This window comes from Platichthys flesus, chromosome 7, assembly GCF_949316205.1.
Source record: "Platichthys flesus chromosome 7, fPlaFle2.1, whole genome shotgun sequence".
NCBI lineage: Eukaryota > Metazoa > Chordata > Actinopteri > Pleuronectiformes > Pleuronectidae > Platichthys > Platichthys flesus.
Window position 1 is genome coordinate 19,947,478 of NC_084951.1, and position 20,784 is coordinate 19,968,261.

General features: G+C 41.8%; 1 protein-coding gene across 1 annotated transcript in view; it reads left to right on the plus strand.

Annotated features, from left to right (window-relative positions):
- LOC133956514 (prickle-like protein 2) overlaps window positions 1-20,456 on the plus strand; it is a 37,077-nt gene extending 16,621 nt beyond the window's left edge. Inside the window, exons 2-10 of the mRNA XM_062391632.1 lie at window positions 9,112-9,296; window positions 12,911-13,024; window positions 13,128-13,265; window positions 13,736-13,939; window positions 14,935-15,121; window positions 15,710-15,864; window positions 15,993-16,794; window positions 16,883-18,659; window positions 19,441-20,456. Of these exons, the coding sequence (XP_062247616.1) occupies window positions 9,165-9,296; window positions 12,911-13,024; window positions 13,128-13,265; window positions 13,736-13,939; window positions 14,935-15,121; window positions 15,710-15,864; window positions 15,993-16,794; window positions 16,883-17,835 (2,685 nt within the window). The 5' untranslated portion in view covers window positions 9,112-9,164 and the 3' untranslated portion in view covers window positions 17,836-18,659; window positions 19,441-20,456. The remainder of the gene's footprint in view (window positions 1-9,111; window positions 9,297-12,910; window positions 13,025-13,127; window positions 13,266-13,735; window positions 13,940-14,934; window positions 15,122-15,709; window positions 15,865-15,992; window positions 16,795-16,882; window positions 18,660-19,440) is intronic.
- The last annotated feature ends 328 nt before the right edge of the window (window positions 20,457-20,784 follow it).

Consider the following 20,784-nt stretch of genomic DNA (forward strand, 5'->3'; position numbering starts at 1 on the left):
GTCGATGATTTCTTTATGACCTCGGTTGCCATGCCAACGCCCGTGGGGGGACTGGGCCAGGTGGATTCCACAGCAATTCTAGAGACAGTCGAGGATCAATTACTTTGAGTATGTGACCTGCCTGATACTACCTAAGGATATAAAGAAGACGATTCTTACACAACTGAGGCTGAGACTATGGGAATGCTGAGAATGTTTGAGGACTGAGAGGTGTTTGTGTGTGTGAAGGCAATATTTTGTGTGTGTGTGTGTTTCAATCTCTGTTTATTATTGATAGGCGATGACTGTGAGTTCAGCAGGGGAGGGGGGAAAGGCCAGGGGTTGACATTTTGAGCTGTCGTGACACACCACTGTTAATGTAGCAGTAGGTGACCACTTCACTCCTGCCCACATTGCTTTGTAGTGTCGCTGTGAAACTGTGGAAATGTTCCTAAAATCACCAAATGGCTGAAATATCATCTGCCTTTTGACCTCAGGATTAATCAGTGTGCTTCCCTGTTTTTCGTGCCTGGCAGTGTTACTGGATGTCAGTCCAGACTGTGCAGGCCGGCGCATCTGAGAGCCATTTTCATCAGGAAACTGATGGAGGTGAAGAGGACGATGCCAGAGTTCCTCCATCTGTTGTCCCGTAAAATTGATTACATCAGTTGATTAGTGTGGAACGAGATGAACCACCAAATTCGATCCGTAGTGTAGCCCTGGGAGGCAGCACATATCACATATCAGCTTAATCTATTTTGTTTTGTCAAAGCAAAACTATAATCTGATAAATATCCAAATCCTCTTGTTCTACTTCAAAAGGCTGCCAGGTTCGTCTTTGTAGATGTCACAGGCAGATAATTATTATTAGAATCCTGATTAGAAGAATATTAAAGGTCCCGTTTTTAAATGTCGCCCACATCGCGTACATTGGAGAAACACATCTGAACTAGAAAGAGATGTTTCAGATTTGCAATACAGGCATCTAATAATATGAAACAAAAATTCCTAGATCTTTCCCCTGAGCCGGAGCCGCACCAAAATGTAATAATTTTTCCTTGACTCGTAACATATCCTTCCACCAACTTCTGAAAATCTGATCAGTAATCCTGACAGACAAAAATTCACCCTGTTAAGCATGTTGATGTATTTGTATAACTGTATTAATATGTATTATTGCATCGGCAGTATCTGTAAAACTGACGAATTGATAAATGAAGCCTCCATGTTGACGAAATGGGACAACTCATTGCAGAACATTAAAAACGCCCCATTTCTCAGTCTCCCACGAAACTACACAGCTTCTCCCCTGAAAAATAAAGAAAATTAACATTTCAAATGTTCAATGACTGACCTTTAGTGGATAAACCGTGTTGCATCATGTATTTGTGTGCCACATGACTCCCAGGGGATTATTGCTGAAGTGTTTGATGTTTCACAGAGGAAGCCCGGGGCCAAACTAAACCACTACCGCTTCTTTATTATTTGGAGCATGTGTTTAACTACTACACATAGGAGAGTGAGCAGAAAATGTATTGCCTAAAAAAAAAAAAACATCTTCAAACCTCCCACTGTACTCTGGCTTTAATATTTCATCAGATGTGCTGAGTCTTTGAGAATGTGATGGAGTTGAAAGAGGTAAAGTGCAGCCATTATCAGTGGGCAGGAGTGAATGATATCTCTCTGTTGCATCTGATTTCCCATGTTTCAGGCGCAGAGTGGATAGTTTAACAGCGTTCACATATCCTGAGGAGTTCCTCTGCCACGTTACTCCTCACCAGGCGGAGATGATTAATTACACTGCGTTAGAATGATAATTCCACACAGCGTTTGTTTATGATTAAATAATTGCAAATTAGCTGAGAACTGAGAACCTGTTGAGACGATTAGTTTTCCTCTGTTGTTCTACTTGGGCCAATCGGAGCAGATGCAATTCAAGACTCTTCCCTGGCTTTTTCAGATTACAAATTGTTAACATCTGATTTAATCATTAAACTCAAAGCATACATTTTTCATGTTAATTTGAGATATCCGTGAAGGATTTTTGCCATTTTTTTTGTGCAGTTTTAAAGAGTGAAATTGGGAATATACAGAGCCAGGGAATTTTTCAGCGAGAGGAAATTGTAATAACCCTGACACACTGTATAGAGTTAAATAATTAAAAGTTGGTTTTGCCTTATTTTTGCCGTCGTGTAGAGCATATTGTTGGTTTCGATTGGTGCTGCTCTCACTGTGAAGAGTTAAAAGAGCCCTGGTCAGGCTCTGTGCTTCAGCTGAGCACCTCCTCTCATGTCAGCTTTTACATAAATAAGAGCTTTTTCTCTCCATCACTCCCTCTCCTTCTCTTTCTCTCCTGCACTCCCACACAGAGCCTGTCAGAGGCACATGAGGATGGGAGGAGGAAGGAGGGAGGTGGGTGAAGCATGACACGTGAAAAAGGAAACGCGTAGCTCTTAACAATGCATCTACAGCCCTCTGTCTATTGTTTCTCCAAATTTTCTGGAAACCGCACGTATCTGCCTGAGCTAGAATCTATTGTGAGCTCACACGCCGAGCCTTTTCTCTTTGTTCTCAAAATTACCCCATTTGTTATGAGGATCTTCGCTCCTCGCTCCATTAATCTCAGTTAATTTATGTGCAAATTAAGATACCTTTAATTGGATCTAACCGAAAGAGAAGCAAATTGTGGGAAGACTAAATTCAGATTCACTGATGATTTATGATCTGTAAAACATGATATGCTTTCAACATAATCCATTACATAACTCTGTCATAGTGTGTGTAAAAAAAGAAACAGGTCGTGCTTCTCATCAAAGACGATGGTTGAAAGGAAATGTATTCTAGGGCTCTCTGCCCGTATGCTATCGTTAACATGTGATCATGCAGCGTTACTGACAGTCAGAAACGTGTGTTGTTTGGGACTTTGGACACTAATCAGTTACCATGGCAACTCGCCGAGGTTTTTCCAACTGACCTACAGTTGGGTGGGTGCTGCCTCACCAAGGCTGGGGCTGGATGAGTCGTCTTCTCCCCGGTTTACTAGTCACCCTGCAGGGTTAAAATAGCATCCTTGACAAATAATTTCATTTCTAATTTAGTAAAAACTGAGCAAACCCGAACTGACCTCGTCAATTATCATGAACCCCGACAGCAGCAGGCTGCTTCCAAAGAGGGCATGTTACATGAAAGCAGATCTCTACAAATGGGGTTTAATTGATTTCAAATGCAATATATTTATATAGTGGATATAGAATTGTATTATTTTAAGGCATTTATATATATATATACAACATAACTGTGGAATGGATCTTTGTGTAAATGTAACGTGGGCTTGATACTCAGTGACCTTGGATGTGACTCAAATTTAGTTTTCACAGATTTAAAATAAAACTCTGTTTAATTGGAAACTTCTGAGATGCATCAAAAGCAATTGTAAACTAATGATTAGGAAATGATTAGGTGTATGGAAGAAATCTAAATCAAGAGACGTGTTTGTAATAGTTCAACAACCTTAACGTGTATTTGGAGATAACTTCAGTTTGATTCAACTTCAGCTCAGCAGCTGCAGAATCAAATCAACTTAAATTCAATATAGTACAACATAAAACATGAGTGATTTATGCCTGTTGAGCTGCAACGATAAGTCGATATTCAGAAGCTATTTTGATGATAAATTCAATTATATAACTAATAAGACAGATAACGGACTTTGCCTACTTTCTTTGCCATTATTAAATTGTCGTCACACTGTGCGTTGCCACTCGATGTTTGAGGTCACAATATACAAGAAGGTACATGACTGTTTCCCCTTTTCTTCCTGAGTAAAATGTCAGACATTTTTATTGTAGCCACTCGGTGTCATCTGACCCAGAGAGTGACTCCGGTGTCCCCGACGTTAATTAGGGTCTCATTGTGGTTTAAAGATCGAAAATTGAATAAAAACTTAGGCAAAGTCAAAACGGATTAGAAGGTGTTTGTAATGATTTTAGACTTCATGTTCGGAGGTCAGCCTTTTCTTCCGGCCAATCTCTCCTTTCACTGATTAGTTTCTCTGACCTGCTTCAAAGTATTGATTGGCTGTAAAGACTTTTGGTCCTCGATGGCAGTTGATCGCCTATTTCTGCAGTGATTCTTTGTACAGTGTTAATTACAAAATCCTGATCCTTTCACAGCTTTGAACTAAACCCATCACAGAATTGGAAACCTCGAGTGAGCTTTCCAATTGATATTTTACTGCTTTTCACCACACAACACTTTCTGATGACGAAATATATTTTGCTGATTAAAATAGTTTTTAAACATTTGAACAACGAGCATTGCTCTGGACATAAACTGCTAAAATGGCATCACCATTATGCATTAAAGAGGAAGACTGGTTGTCCTACAGCCCATAATCTACTGTGATTAGCTGAGAGATAGACAGTGCAATCAGCAAACTCAACAATCAGACCGTTGTAGGAATGATTCTACCAAAGGCATGTGAACAATTCCCTTTCTGGAAATCAAACTAATTACAGAGAAATAGGAAATTACAAAGTAGGAAACGCTGAAACATTTCTTTTCTCCCCAAATATATTACCACTTCCCTCTGGAGCAAGAATAACCCGGAGCTGTGCCTCCTCCAGGAAACAGAAGTTCACAACTTGCCTCTCCTCTCTCCTTGTGTTGCTGGGGAACAACACAAGAGTGTGTCGTGACTAATCAGTCGGCCTGGCGAGTGTGTATTACATCAAAAAGACACACTCATCAGCAGCCTTCTGTACCAGCTGAAAGTGCATTTCAGTCAAAAGTTAGATTGGAAAGACGCCACATTGAGACAGTTTGACACTAAAGTTGTGTCTTTGATGGACAATGCACAGCAGAAGAGTGCATCTTGATAGGGGGGGGATGCAGGGGCCATTAATCGAAGCAGCGAGGCACCCGGTGACGCTGTCATTCCCTCCATCGAACAATGTGTGAGCTGAACATGGAACATTTTTACCAACACTGGATTAGAGAGAGAGAGGGTGAGCGCGGCTTACAACCAACTGGCTTCTGTATTAATGTGTAGTTTCTCCCAGGGGCGGATCTAGGTTTTTTTAAACAGGGGCCATAAGGGGGCTACAAATTACACCTAGGGACAATTATATAACCAACACCAATACACAAGACATGATTCAGTAATGTGCACATTGAAGTTGGTGCTATAGCTTAGAGCAAAACCACACATCATTGAATATATTTATTTATACTATGTATTTCTTCAAGCACATTGTGTTCTTCAGAGAACAAAATCTACAATCTCTCTTACGCATTGTTAGTATTATTAGTAAGTGACTAGTATATTTAAAAAAATTATAGTTACAGGACAGGAGCATTTTAGGAGCCAATCAGGGCTGGGCCCAGTGCCCCCCTGAAGCCACCCCATGGATTTGCCCCTGGTTGCTCCTCCTTATTCTAAAGGGAACTTTTCGTTGTGGAGTCCTGCAAACTGTCAGTCCTTGCTGATGGATTATTTTATGTATTTATTGTGTTATTTACAGCATTAATCATTGCTCTATTTCCTTTATGTGCAACGCTAAGGGGTGTTACTGAGTCAGTGTGCACATTACAATGGACCCATTCATAATTCATGTTACTCATTACACCTGTGGATCTCCTGCTATGATGTCCAAAATGTATGCTTTGAAAAAACAGCTAAGAAAAGTTTGGTTTCGCTCACGGACCCTCATCGGGGAAACCTGATCCATTTAAAGAACCAGTGTGAGTTCATGTGTCAGAATACAGTAATTGGGGAAATTAGTTCCCAACTGGGAAAATTAATGTGAATGCCATCTCAAACCAATTCAAAAAGTCTATGAGTTGTCGAATCGCCGACGTCATGACTCATAAACCAAATGACATCATTTTACAATCAGCTCTAAATAGTGGCTTTTAACATGAATCTATCAAATGCCACACTTTTGTCAATTGCAAACTGCATCTCCATAAGTGTCCAACCCCACTTATCAGTCAATACAGATGTTTTTCAATGATTAATGTGTATATGTTAAGTTATTTGTTTGCCTGTCACACCTCACTTCCATTTGTTGTTATGCACATGTTGGAAATAAGTCTCAAGGGGCTGTTTAAATGCTCTAAACACATAAACACAAAACATTTTGTTTTGCACGTTTTTCCCTCAAAGCACATTTACACACCTTATGTTATGGGAACCTACATAGAGCCTGTGGATGCACTGATATTCTGGCATGATGGGAGTCATGTGTCATGTTTAGCCCCAGCTTAGAACAAACACTTGAAGCAGTGGGCAACATCCAAATCCACCTGAAGTGACATCCAACATCTCTAAGGCTTTACATAATCCATCTTGTGTGTCTAACGTGTGTAGACATAGAAAAACAGTCTTTTCCTAATGAGCACGTTGTTTAATCAGATTGGAGTCATTTCAAACAGCCTCCACCAGTTCAATCTTACTGAACCTGCTGATGCTGCTGATTCCCTAACTCAACACAACCCAGGTGATTGTAGCTAGCTTGTTAGCATAAAAACCCCCACTTATAAATGAGACACAACTGCAGATGCATGAAGTATAGCACAAGCTTTACAGTCTAATGAGGTATCTAAAGTAGAAAGGGGATTGACCCAAGTGACCTGGATGCACAATGTGAGTTCAGGAGAGTTGTGAATTAGTGAGGGGCAAGACCATTGAGAGCTTTGTAGACAAGGAATCAGGTCAAAATGCTGTGGTTAGCAACTTCATTGAAAGACCACATGGAACCTTTCTTTAGACCTGGATTAGAACTTAATATCTTCAAATCAGTAGAGAGTCAGAAACTGCAGTGTAACATCACAGAGATGGCATTGTTTATACTGCTGCTGTGAATTATTAAAGGAGCTGAATGAGGCCTTCTTGCAGAGACAATATTTGATTAATAGCTGAGTATTTTGGGAAACACACTTATTTACTTTTCTCGCCAGATTTGTGAAGGATTGTGTCTTTACCAGGAACAGTGACTGCGGCTGAAAAATAGTCTAGCATTTAACCTTCATTGTTTTATAAGCATTACACGATAGACATGTAACCTGTGAACTGGTGAGTTTTAAAGGCTCTGGTATTAGGACTTTGTAATCTTTAGACAGAACCAGGCTCCAGTGTTGCTAAGCTATAGGCTAACTAACCAAGTACAATTCTTGGCCAGAGGGGAAAGGGGAATCTTTAAAAAAAAGAAAGGTGTTTGTTCTTTTAACCAAGCAAAACAATGGGAATTAACTAAATGATTTATGATCATACCTGAAATATTAACACCAGTAAATCAATATAAATTGTCCACTAGTTGTCAAAAATTGTTCTTCTCTAGCTCACAGCTCTGATATCATAACTGACGTATAAACTAATAAAGTGGCGCATCAGGCCGCAGGCTCCCCAGCAGGCCCGCTCTCACCACGCCTCCTCGCTCTAATGACCGATCGCCTCGGGCCAGGCTGGAGGTTCAAGGTTACATACCTGCAATCTCTCCTCACAGAGAAATCAGCAGCACCCATTTTAGGGAGAAAAACAGTACTCAGCTCTGCTTGGATGGAGGCTGACTCACTGGCTCAGTCTGTGGAAATGTCTGCTGTTGCGTGGCCACTGCTTCGGCTCTGTTTTTTTCTGTGACTTCTAATCTGGAGGAAATAGAGTGGCTGCTGTTTGAAACGGACCAGAAAATGACCTGTCTCATAGTTTGGGAGAAATCCTCTTGAATCTGAAATGTCACGACCTGATCACAGATACTCACCGACCATTACACAGTGTTTTTTGGTTTTTGAACCGTGATCATGCTATGACCTTGATATGTGACCTACAGACAGAATAAAACATCTTGTCTGTCCTCTTCGATCAGATTGAATTACACCCGTCTCAGAGTTTTTTCATTTTTATATTGGGATCTGATAATGTTATTGTTTCCTTCCACTTCACACTAATTGACTCCAGCATCTCTCCAGTCATCAGCTGTCAGAATAACGAGCCGTGAGATGTATACAGAGCTCGTTCTCTCGCTCGCCCCCTGTATATTCTATTTGCCTGATAAAGTTGAGCAGCATTTCATTTAATACTTTGGTGGTCGAGACGATACCTGGGCCTGTTAATTATTCATGCGTCAGTAATGTGTGCAGCTGTTCTTCCCTCAGACAGACAGAAGGAGAAGATCGATTCGTCCTCTAATCTATACATACGAGGGAAGCAGTGAATGCACATGCAGCGTTGTTCTCAGATAATTAAGTCTTGGGCACTGCATTGTTAAAGTGATTTTGTGTTATATCAGTTTTTTGTACTTTTGACTTGCAGTTTTCAGATTTGATGTTTTTACCTGCCTGGCTCTTGGGATGGTGATGACACTTGGTCGATTGATTCAACACTTTGCTCCTATCTCATTAACGGACAGATAAAATGTGTCAACCCCCGGTGATGTCGCCCATTGGTTTGTGAGCTGCCGTTTCGAAGACTCTGGTTGGACATTTTGTTTTATTTGAAAAGACTTGAAACTAGTGGGCGTGACCGTAAACTCCTTAACAAAACGTTTACTTCCCAAGTAATGTCGGCTTTAAAAAGCAAATGAGAAGTAGAATCAAATAGACTCATAGACTTTTCGAGACTGGCTTCTTTTTGCAACCAGTGGAGTGGCCCTCTGCAGGTCATTTGAGAGAATACATATCTCAGGCACTTTCACATTGGCTTCACTTTCTGCACCTGGAATCTACGTTCATTTTAATATACAGTCTATGTTAAAAACTTAAATCATTGAACAAACTTAAAAACTGTTGAATATTATTGATATCACTCTATCCTGTTTGCATTTCACTGTCTTTTCCCTCTGTGTTCACACAACTGTACATAAAAATAAACACAAAATGACACAATTATCAAAAAGTATTGTTATCTATTGTGATTTAACATTTTATTGCCTGCCTTTCAGATTTTTGTATGTTTTTAAAAATAGTTAAATCTTCTTTAGCTCTTAGGAAAATGTTAAGACTTCTACTGTGATGGCACCATTTTATCAGTTCTTTTTTCATGGGTCTCAGGGGGATATGTCATCTCGTTACGACTCTTATCTGAACCTCCAAATATTCTTCTTTTAATTCCAATCCTCGTTTTTGCCTCAACAGGAATACTTGTGTCCACTGAACTGGTTTGTGTAGAGGAGCATGTTGTGACAACCATGTCTCTGGAGATGGAGAAAACCATCACCAAGCTGATGTACGACTTCCAGAGGAACTCCACCTCTGACGACGACTCTGGGTGTGCGCTGGAGGAATACGCCTGGGTCCCCCCGGCCCTCAGTCCTGAGCAGGTACACAATAAGTTCGACATCCTTCTCTCTCAAGTCACATATCTTCGGATGGCACATTGGGATAAATGCTCAAGGACGTCACTATGTGCTTCATTAGCTGATGCTCATGTTGGTCATACACAGAGAGACCACATCGAATTAAACTGAATCATTCAGGAGAATTCAATTATTTGGACGTTTAGGCATCTGAGGCATTTTGTAATCCGGAGATGGAAAATTCCCTGATCTGAAACCAAGACAATGGATGATTGTTGTCTTTAGATCTCCTTCATGGTGTTTGAGTCTCTCTGGGTTGGGCTCCGGGGGGGGGGGCGGGGACATACAAATCATTGAGACACAGCTGTCAGACATTTCCTGGAAGAACGATTATTATTCAGCTCTCAGTGTTGAAAGTGACATTGTGTAGGACCCAAGTTCACAGTGAGTCAGAATGACAACCATAACCTGGATCATGAAAAGGAATCACACACTGATGAGCTGATCGCTCTGTTGGACAAAGAGATGTTAATCGATTTATAAGATAGAGGAACTGTGTAAGATAGTTTATATTCAACTGTACAAGGTTATATTTATCCACGACGACTGAAAGGGCCTTTTCCTTGATCACTATTTAGGGTATGATTACTTATTTCTAAAACGAATATAGATACATTCTGCACAAATACTGAATTTGTATAATTTCATTCCCCCTTTAATGGAGCTGTTGGTAACTAAGCCTCATTTTGTTCTGCAGTTTAGTGCATCCTTGAAAACCTAAACCCAGATGGATGGAAGTAATTTGACTGTTTGGGTGACTCTAATTGAAAATGTGTGGCATTGTGTTTATGTGTGCAGGTTTTATAATCCCCTGTCTGCACTCATTTGCAGTTTAAATGCCTTTTAATTGCATAAATGACCCAGCCAATGTAATCAACTGTGCGGATCCTGACGAAGATACTTCCTCGTCATTGTTCTTTTATTATGTCCATTCTTTTTGTCCTTTCTGACATGAGATAACACGGTGACGCTCAACTACATTTGGTATAAACACTTCGGTCCTAATTTAGTAAGAGCGGCACTCCAGTGCACTCGGCCTCCCAGGGCTGTGTTAACAGATGACAGGCTGGGCTGATAACAGTCATTTCACCAGTCAGCCATCTTGACAGGATGCTGAAAGAGGCTGCAGCTCTGCTCTGCCAACAGGAGGTGCAGGCAATTGTGGCTGGCTGTTGCTTTTTTTTTTGTTGCGTTTGAATGTAATGCTTTTTAAGCCTGTCACTTCTGCCTCCTCTCCGCACAATGCCATTAATGTGACTCACATTTTTAAAAGAAAATCCTCATTCCATGGAGTTACAGTTTGTCGAGCTTTCAGACCTGAAAAGTTTTGACTTGCAGTTGCAGTGAAAATAGGCTTCACTCAACTGACTTGTTGAAGTGTTTCTGACAAAATTTTCCAAATGTGGCGTCCCTGGCAGAACCGTTCACTTCTGACCATCTCTGACTTTTTAGCAGATAATGACTCTGGTCAGTATTTGTACTGGAGTGTTTACTCAAGTGAGGTACTTGTACTGCACTGCACTGCATTTCAGAGGGACATACTGCACATTTAATCGACAGCTTCAGTTTTCTTTAGTTTCAGATTTCTGCATACAAACAAATGAAGAGTTTAGATGAAATTGGTACATAAAACACAATTAGGCTGAAGCGATTATCTGACTGACAGAAATCGGTTTTAATGCAAAAATGATCGAGATTTATTCTCAGATGTCGGGATTCGCTTTTTTTTTTTCTTTTCCCAGATAATTGTTTGGACAAAAAAAGCATTTTGAATTGTTCTTTGGTAACTGCAATGGATACTTACAAACTAAACTATCACTCTGAATTATCAAATGTTAATCCATAAAAATAATGAAAATAATAATAAATTCAAATATTAATCCATGTCTCATAATAACCTAATGGTTGAGGGTATAACAGTTTAATAGAATAGTACTGAGATGGAAAATATTTCTGCTTTGGTTACTTTTAATTTTTGGCTCTTTAAGTAATATAACTAGTATGAGGTATATGTTTCTTTACAGTGTAGTGTTATTGTATTTACTTTTATTTAATCTAAATACTGTTGATAATAGGATCATCGTCATTGACAGGAACTATGACAATCTCATATACTTTTAGTTTTCATTGATCAACATTAAATCAAATGGTAATTCTGACAATTAAGTCAGCATGTCTTTTTATCTAACCTTCACTTGGTCCAGTTCATCCAATGTGAATATTTTCTTACTCCTCTGATCTGTTGGAAATTTAACCTATCAATCTTTGGATATTGTTGTTTGGACAAAATTAGTAAAATGCTTTGGGAAATCACCACGTGCAATTTCACCAGACCAGAATTAATGAATTGTTTAATGTAGAAAATACTTTACAGATTAAAAGATCGTCAAAATGATCAGTTTGAGAGCTGCAGCAGTTACATTTCTGCAGGCTGCAAAATCTGCTGTATGAGTATGAGTGATATGCTCATACTTTTTTAATTCTTTACCGGCTTCCTTCCAAGCTCTCCCTTCCTCATCCTCTCGCCCGCTGCCCCTCTGATTATGTAAATTGGATCACAACAACTTCAGCAAACTACATCTTCACACTGCAGCGAACACTAGAACACAGTTTTCCGGAAAACTCAGAGACAAGTGATGAGATTGCTCTGCGTACTTTTGAGTGTTTACTTCTCCAACACTAATCACGGTCTGTCTCTTTTTCACCAGCTATTTCCCATGGAAATAAAGAAGTGGACGATTCAGGCCACGGCTATTGAGTCCTACTGCGTCATGAATTCTAATTGCTGTACCAGTGTGGATAACTGAAGTTTCCTCTAAGCAAAGAGAAAATTAGCTGTTAAAAATTTAAAGAAGCTGGTGCCGTTCAAGGTTGTGTGGCAGCGCAGAGCTCATCGGGCCTCGTACTTATAATTCCAGACACTGATTTTACCCATGCAGCGATTGCGGAGGGCACAGAGTCCATGAGAAAAAAACATTTAACCTGGGTTTGTCACCATGAATTAATAAAATCAGGTAGATTAATATAAACGTGGCACCCAGCATAATAAACAGAGTGTCACTGTAGCTGCTTTCAAACATTCACAGAACTCCGGACATTATCCTGAAATCCTCCAGTTGGGGCTGTACATTTGAATATAAATATCAGAATCCATTACACAGGACTTTTTTCCGTCTGACCTGGTCAATCTCATGCAGCGTTCTTCATATTTGAAAGACAAACTCCAACGATTGTCCACACCCAAATTTTCGGACATTTTCTGAAGTTCATGACTGAAAATACCTTGTGTGGGTTGGCTGCATATCACACTCTAAGCTACCACTATTAGTATTAATACAGTGTTGCTTTTTAGCCCACAGAGATAACAATAATAAATAATATCGCCCTGTATCTGCTAGATGTGTTAATAGAAGACTGCTTGTTAGCAGGTTCATCATTTCAACTCCATAAGGAGATAATAATGTACATCAGTGGTGTTTAAACCTAAAGTATTCCCTGTTCCCACAAGTGACAAGAGAAACATGGCACGAATTGTAAATCTACTGCATTAACACAACCAGGACGTTTGTTTGTTTCAGGTGCATCAGTATTACAACTCCTTACCCGAGGAGAAGGTCCCCTACATAAACAGCCCTGGAGAGAAATATCGCATCAAACAACTGCTCCACCAGCTGCCACCACATGACAACGAGGTATAAAATTCCTCGTCTACACATGAAGAGTTTGAAAGTGACGTCCGCTCGTTTCGGAGGAATTCTAGTTCTCGTGATGATCATGATGAACTGTGTATTTCAGGTGCGTTACTGTAACGGGCTGGACGAGGAGGAGAAACGTGAACTGAAGATCTTCAGCAACCAAAGGAAGAAAGACAACTTGGGAAGAGGCAACGTCCGTCCCTTCCCCCTCACCATCACCGGTGCCATCTGTGATAAGGTGAACCTGACGACTACTGAGAACATGAAAGCACAACTCAACAAGCTTTCAGGCTTCTTTCCATCTCAAGTCATTTTTCATTTATTGTCATTTTCTCTGTTCCATCTGAATAATTCAGACCGTTTTTGGAAAACGATTTTCTCGTTTTTTTTATGTTCCATCAGATAAATGACACAGATATGAAGTAGAAGACATTTCAATATTGAAGAGTCATTTCAAGTACCATCTGCTCACTCCTCCTCTCCCTATCTATCAATTTGTTATATTTGTCATTTCCTCTGCTTTCTCCCACCTCCTTTCCTTTCCTCTGATTTCCTTTCCTTCATTTCCCTTCCTCTCCTTTCCTCTGCTTCCTTCCTCTTTTGCTTTCCTCTCTTTACGAATGTCTTGTCTGCTCTCCTTACATCTCCTTCCCTCTTGTTGCCTTTCCTCAATTTCCCTTTTGATTCATTCCGTCTCCTCTCCATTAGTGCGGTGGTCAGATAAACGGAGGGGACATCGTGGTCTTTGCTGCAAGGGCGGGTCATGGAAAATGCTGGCACCCTCATTGCTTTGTCTGCAGCATGTGTGAGGAGCTGTTGGTGGATCTCATTTACTTCTACCAAGATGGCAAGATCTTCTGTGGGCGGCACCACGCCGAGAGGCAAAAGCCCCGCTGCTGTGCCTGTGATGAGGTGTGTCTTCCTGGGCCTGGAGCCCTTCAGGGTTGGAAATGACTTGGATGTGGATGAAACTAGTCTGGAGATGAAATATGTCTCAGTATTCCTGCCAGACGGAGAAAGTCTGTTTGTTTTCTATTCATAATGTGAGGCGAGCAGGCCAGAGATAACAATAATATCACTGGTCACACTTGTCTGAAGTAATTTAAGTGTGGTAAGCATGTTTACTTAAAATACAATAGGCAACGGTTCAGTGTCCATTTTTATTCAATAGAAACAGTTTCAGTTTCCTTGTATAACTCATTCTGCTGTATCTGATACTACGTCAACATTTCTGCCAAGACGTATTAACAATTTTGACAAACGTTTAATTGGAAAATCAGCAAAATCATGATCTACAACATCAGTGTGATGTGTAAAATATAAACCCAATGTTTTTTTTCTTAAGATGACAGATCAGGGGTGTTAATCAAGTCAGTAAAGTCCTGCGTTAAAGATCTTACTTAGTAAAAGTACATAAGTACGTTACTATTGGATGAGGTAAAAAATGTTCTTCATCCAATAGTAAAATATTTCTGATGCATGGATATAATTATAAATATTGTATTATCTTCTCTCAAATTATAGTCCAAACAATAATGCCTCTGGTTTTCAGATTTTTCTCTTATCTTTAAAACAACCCAAACAAAACAAATTGAGATGAGGAAAAATCTCTTTTTTGTTTACTAGTCATTGATTTATGCAACATGTGATTACAAGGTGCAAGTAGACATTCCTCCATTTTAACGGATCTTTGGTCAAAAAGATTGAGAGCCATTTTCCTTGGGTACAAAATTATGGGCCAAGGATTGAACCCTGAGGGACCCCACATCAACAGCAACATTAAAAGTGTTGTGTTCACAATTAAGAGTAAAACATGACTTTTGAATTAATTCATGACTTCCATTCCACATCATGGACTCTCAGTGTTTAATGTCTCTGCTGATGAGTGTCACGTCTGGGTCATGCAGATCATCTTTGCTGATGAATGCACCGAGGCGGAGGGCAGACACTGGCACATGAGGCACTTCTGTTGCTACGAGTGTGAGACCACCCTCGGCGGCCAGCGCTACATCATGAAGGATGGACGACCACACTGCTGCAACTGCTTTGAGTCCCTCTACGCTGAGTACTGTGATGCATGTGGAGAACACATAGGTACGGCACGCATGTATTTCCTGAAGGGTTTCTTTTTATTGCTGCTTGAACTCCTCTGTTATGAACTGCAAACCAAACACATGGACATGTTTGTCTTACACTCACAAAACATCACAGAAAACCGAACAGCCTTTATTGTAAGTGTGGGTGTTATTAGCTCTGTGTGCCACAGCTGTGAGGAGGCGGAGTCTGTGCAGTGAGATATGGATGGTTATTATCATCCCAGGCTCCAGTAGCAGTGAAAGAGTGTGTTTCAGAGGATGTTCCCATGTTGACTCCAGATGGGAGCTGTGAAAGATGATTACTTCCTCTGGCTGGGGAGAGGAGCTGGTAAAATGTATCTCAGAGATCAAGGGGATCATGTATGGGCACAGAAACAAAAATGTTTTTGCTTTACTCAATTTTAGCTCTAACAGGCGAAATGAGCTTAGCACACTTGCAGCACATTTCTACAGTAGTTTTAGAAATAGCTGCCATCACATTACCATTTTTCATGCAGTGAAAGCTAGACCCCCAATTGTGTTCAATAATAAACTTGATTCTTTACTGTTTTGTTTTCAAAATTATGTTTTTCCTGCTTAACCGAAGGCATCGACCAAGGCCAGATGACGTATGATGGGCAGCACTGGCATGCAACTGAGGAATGTTTTTGCTGTGCCCGTTGTAAGCGCTCTCTAATGGGCCGTCCCTTCCTGCCAAAGCAGGGGCAGATCTTCTGCTCACGGTCCTGCAGCGCTGGACAGGTAAGGGGACCAGAAAAACAAACAATAGGATTTTATGAAATTGTTATTTTTAATCTCCTTGCAGATTATTGTGTATTTTTACATGTCAGGAGTTAAACAGTAGTGTCTGTTTCATTTGAATCATTTAGGATCCTGATGAGTCTGACTCCTCAGACTCAGCTTTCCAAAGCGCCCGATCCCGTGAATCTCGCCACAGTACCAAGATTGGGAAAAAGGAGCGTAGGAATGCAGAGCAGGAGCGAAGGAGTGCTGATGTTCGCCAATCCGCTCCTACTCCCATGCCTGATCGTCTGTCTGTTGAAAATGATCCCCTGTCTGTCCAGATGGACCGTTTAAGCCTCTCAGCAAGCCAGACTCCAAGCAGGACTCCTAACCGCACACCCAGTCGCACTCCGAGCCGTGCCCCGAGCCTTAACCAGGTGTGGATGAATCGGGACGAGGCCTATGTCCCTGCTGCTTACGAGGGCCCCCAGCGGGAGCCCTCCCCGACCCCTACACCTATACATCTCCTGGGCCAGTGTAACCCCAGGCAGGGCTACAATCCCAACGCAAACGCTCATCCTCCAGTCCAGAATCCTGCCAACCCAGGAAAGAGGCCCGATTCCTGGGGAAAGGAACAAGGCAATGCCAAGAGGACCCCTATGGCTGCACTGAGGGGCCACTCCTTTAATGAAAACTGGATCCACCACAGCCAGGATGAGTTCAGGCCCAACAAGCTACGCACTCAGATGAGCTTCAATGAGATGTCTAGCCAAAACCAAGGCTTCTCTGACAAGAGGAGCATCAGTCTGCACGGGTTCCAGAGAAACGGCAGACCCCCGCTGACCAGGAGGAACCCCATCAATGCCATGAGCTTCAACGAGCCTCTTACTCCTCTAGAACAGACTCCTCGTGGATCCATGGACTCCCTGACTATGTCTCACGCTACAGGTACAGTGATATAACTAACATAGCATGTTATAAAATGATATACAAGATAATAAATTATCTGGAATTTGACATGATTTTGTGGTTTTAGCAGGTAACTCTCTGGATGGGGTCAGTAAGCGACAGGAGCATTTGTCTAGGTTCTCCATGCCCGACCTAAGTAAGGACTCAGGAGTGAACGTGTCCGAAAAGAGCAACATGGGCACCCTCAGTTCCTCTGTCCAGTGCCACAGCACAGAGTCTCTGTCCTCCTCTCGTCCAGTCAACAACAATATCTACGCTCCACTGAGAGTTGGCTACCCGCTGCAGTACTGGGACGGCCCACAGCCACCGAGCTTTGATGGTAAAGGTTGTTTTGGGGTGATGGGCAGCAGTGGAAACCTACGAATGGCTCCCATGAGTGACAGAATGCCTCGTCGTCGCTTAACTGGGCAGGAATCTGTGTCACAGCCACAGCAGCCGCAGCCAAGAGTCCGCAAACACCATCGTCACCATGCTAACGGGCAGCACCGCAGTGGCCGCCACCACAAACGCTCTCGGCGTTCCCGTTCCGATAACGCCCTGCACCTGGTGGCTGACCGCCCGGCTCAAATGGTGGAGCCGCCCTACCGCCGCGTTCAGGAGGATTATGATCGATTCCCCGCAGGTCATGCTGCTCGGGAAATGTTTGGTCTGGAGCCAGGTGGGTACAGGCAGCAGCCCCACCGGCCCTGCCCCCGCACCACCTCGGATCTCACCCTGCAGAATGCTGGCTGGCAACCTGTGGGGCTTGGTGGGCCACGCTGGACTGATGGGCCCATGGAGGCCGCTGACCCCTGGTGCTCCAGCTGCTCCTCTTCCTCCGAGTCAGAGGGAGATGAGGGTTATTTCTTGGGTGAGCCAATCCCTCGGCCCGTGCAGCTGTGCTACATCAACAACGAGGAGCTGCGCCATCGCTACAGCCCCTCTGGGATGGGCGCCCATCACGGACCTCTGCATGGGCCGAGTCACGGCCAGCTACACACTCGCCAGAGGAGGAAGAGCAAAAACTGCATAATTTCGTAGATGTAGAGCAAAGAGATGGTGAGGGATGAGCAGGCGAAAGAAATGAAAGGGACAGAGGTAAGCGAGACGGTTAAAGCAACAGAGAGAAGGAACAGAGGGAGTGGGAAGGTGAGAGTGAGACAACTGACAGCGATGAGTATTTGTGTGTGCGTGTGTGTATGTGTGTGTGTGCGTGCACTTGTTGGGGTTGAAGAGAGAAACCGGCCTATTTTTTGTGCTTGTGAACTTACACAACTCTGCGTAGTGTTTGTGCACACCTACACAGAATGATCTAATCATAAGAGGAAGCTCAGCTGGCTTACACAACAGAAATGTTTACAATGAACAACGCTGCTCATGGTACCAGGAAGCACTGATGAATTTGACTATACTGGGGTCAGAGTAAATAACATGACGTATGTGTGTGCGTGCGTGCATGTGTGTGTCTGTGCGTGTATCCATGTTACAGAGGAGATCAATCAATCCATTAACAGTTTGAGAGGGGAGGAGCTAACACTGGTCAAACTGCAGTGATCGGACTGGCACTGTGTTCATGCAGCTCAGTGATCCAGGCCCTCTGCGGTAAAACTTCTAATTCGATGTGGACGACCCAGAAATGGTGTTGGGACGTGACAGCTACGTGCTAGATTCCAAGCTACGTCGTTGTTTACCTCAGTGGAATCCAAATGCTGCTGGAATATAGTGTTGGCTTGCTAGCCCTGTTATCACTTTGTACAAATAGTCTGTTGAACCTTGTGCTCTACATAGCCAGCTCTCCATGCTTTACCAAGGACAGAGCGCCGCACAGCCTCTGCTCCTTGACCATTCAGGCACAGTAACGTCAGGTACGGTCCCGTTTTATCTTCTGCTACATGCTTTGTTTTTATTTTTAGTTACCTATAGATGATTAAGAGTAATGATGATAATAATAATAATAATAATAATGCTAACAATAATAATAATAATGCAAATAATAATCATAGTAATATTAAAGAATAATACCTGTTAAATGTATATATAGTAATAAACCTAATAAAGTAATGGATGTAGTGTGTAAATATGATGTACATATGGTCTTAAATATTATATAAATATATTTTGTAACTAAAGAATCATTATTTGTATAACATGATGTAGAGATAGGGAGACTTGCATGTTCATTTGTTGTTGTTGTCTCATACTGAAAATAAAGAGTAATTCAATGAACAAACAGGAAGTTGTATCTGTCAGTTGTATCGGGTTCTGACCTCTGATTGGTCGGCTTGACTTGGCTGCGTATAAATAAAAAAGAAAGTGAATATGGCTCAGTTCGATCAAGTGTCTTTCACTCAATATCATAGGGAAAACTGAAATTAACAAAAAGTTCACAATTATTAGGAAGGAAAAACTGGAATATCACACAGAAATAAATATTCTTTGCCATGCCATTTGAAATTTAGCTCAGTTGTCTCCACTTTCTTATGATCGTCTTCAAATGTTTCTACATGAGGATCCGAGTCCAGCTAAAATCAGTCGACAGAAAGGCAGACACACACACCTTGCTTGTATGAGGTCTCACAGCTGAAAACAAAAAAACACCCAAAAGTCATGAGGTTGAAACCTAGGCTATGTTAAATGTTTCCCTAGAACCACATTGGCCTCCATGATTCTTAAATGGAGAAGATTGGAAAAACGTCAGATATCAGAGGAGAAGGCCTGTGGATCCTGTGTGGACATGAGAGAAACTTCCAGAAAACGGTGACCACTGCAGCACTGCACTGATCGGGGGTCGAATGTGTGACCAGACCAGACTTTGAGTGACTCAGTCCTTCTCAGTGAAACGCACATGACAGCCTGCTTGTAGTTCACAAGTAACCTAAAGACCTCTCAGGCTGTGAGAAACAAGTTTCCTCTGATGCGTCAGTGTCACGTCTGGAAGGAACCAGACGCCACTCATCACCTGACAGATAACCTCCCAACAGTGAAGCACCGTGCTGGGGAGGTGTTCCTCTGCGATGGGTACAGAGGGACGGAACAGGATAATAACCCTGAGTCCACAGCGGAGCAATGCAGGAGTGGGACATCTCTGTAAGTGTCCCTTCAATTAATCCAGCATCTGTGGAAAAACATGAAAATGACTTTCCACCAAGACGATGAGCCGCTCATCCCCAAGATGACCCCTATCACGACTACATATATATATATTTGATAACCATGCTTCTTTATCTTTGTCACGTTGCAGTTTGGCTCAGTCTATTTGCTGTAGATGTTGATTTTTTAATTCCAAAATCTGTTTTACAAGTAGTTTATAGTGTTTACAGAGACCACTTTCTCATTCAAACGAAGATGAATGTAGTCTCAGCAGTTAACGCCCTCCTAGAGATGGCTAAAGAGCAAACACAAGACTGAAAATGAAATTTCAGGATTTGAGCAGAAGTCGAGATATTCCAGCTTTAGGTTTCTCGCATCATTCAAGTTCCAAAAAACTAGATCCTCCATTTCCCATAATGCAGCAGAGTATCTTCCATTTGACCCTCTATGCCTAGTTCACACCTGTTTTTCTCTCCATACATCTATTTGAGTAGTGCAGCCTTTCTGTTGTAGATTTGTGCTTCTCAATCCTGATTTAGATAATCTTCAGGGTTGCTTTTTTTTTTTTTTTTACACTGAACAAAAAGCAGAAATCAGTCCCTGTAAGAACCGCGACCTCGATAAGAGCAGGACGTTTCACAGATGAAATGTTAACTGGGCTTCCGGAATAACCTCAAAAACATCTTTGACATTTCACCGCTGCCATTTCTTGTTTTTTCTTTTGCTGTGTTATTGATATTTCTATAAGTCAATATCTGTCATTCTATCATAAAAAGAAACCTGCACTTACCCTCATTATAAAAATAAATAAACCCAACATAACAATCTGTGGCCCAGTTACCTACTGACCCATTAATGCATTTCCTGATAGGATCATACTTATTTGGCAACAGATGAAAC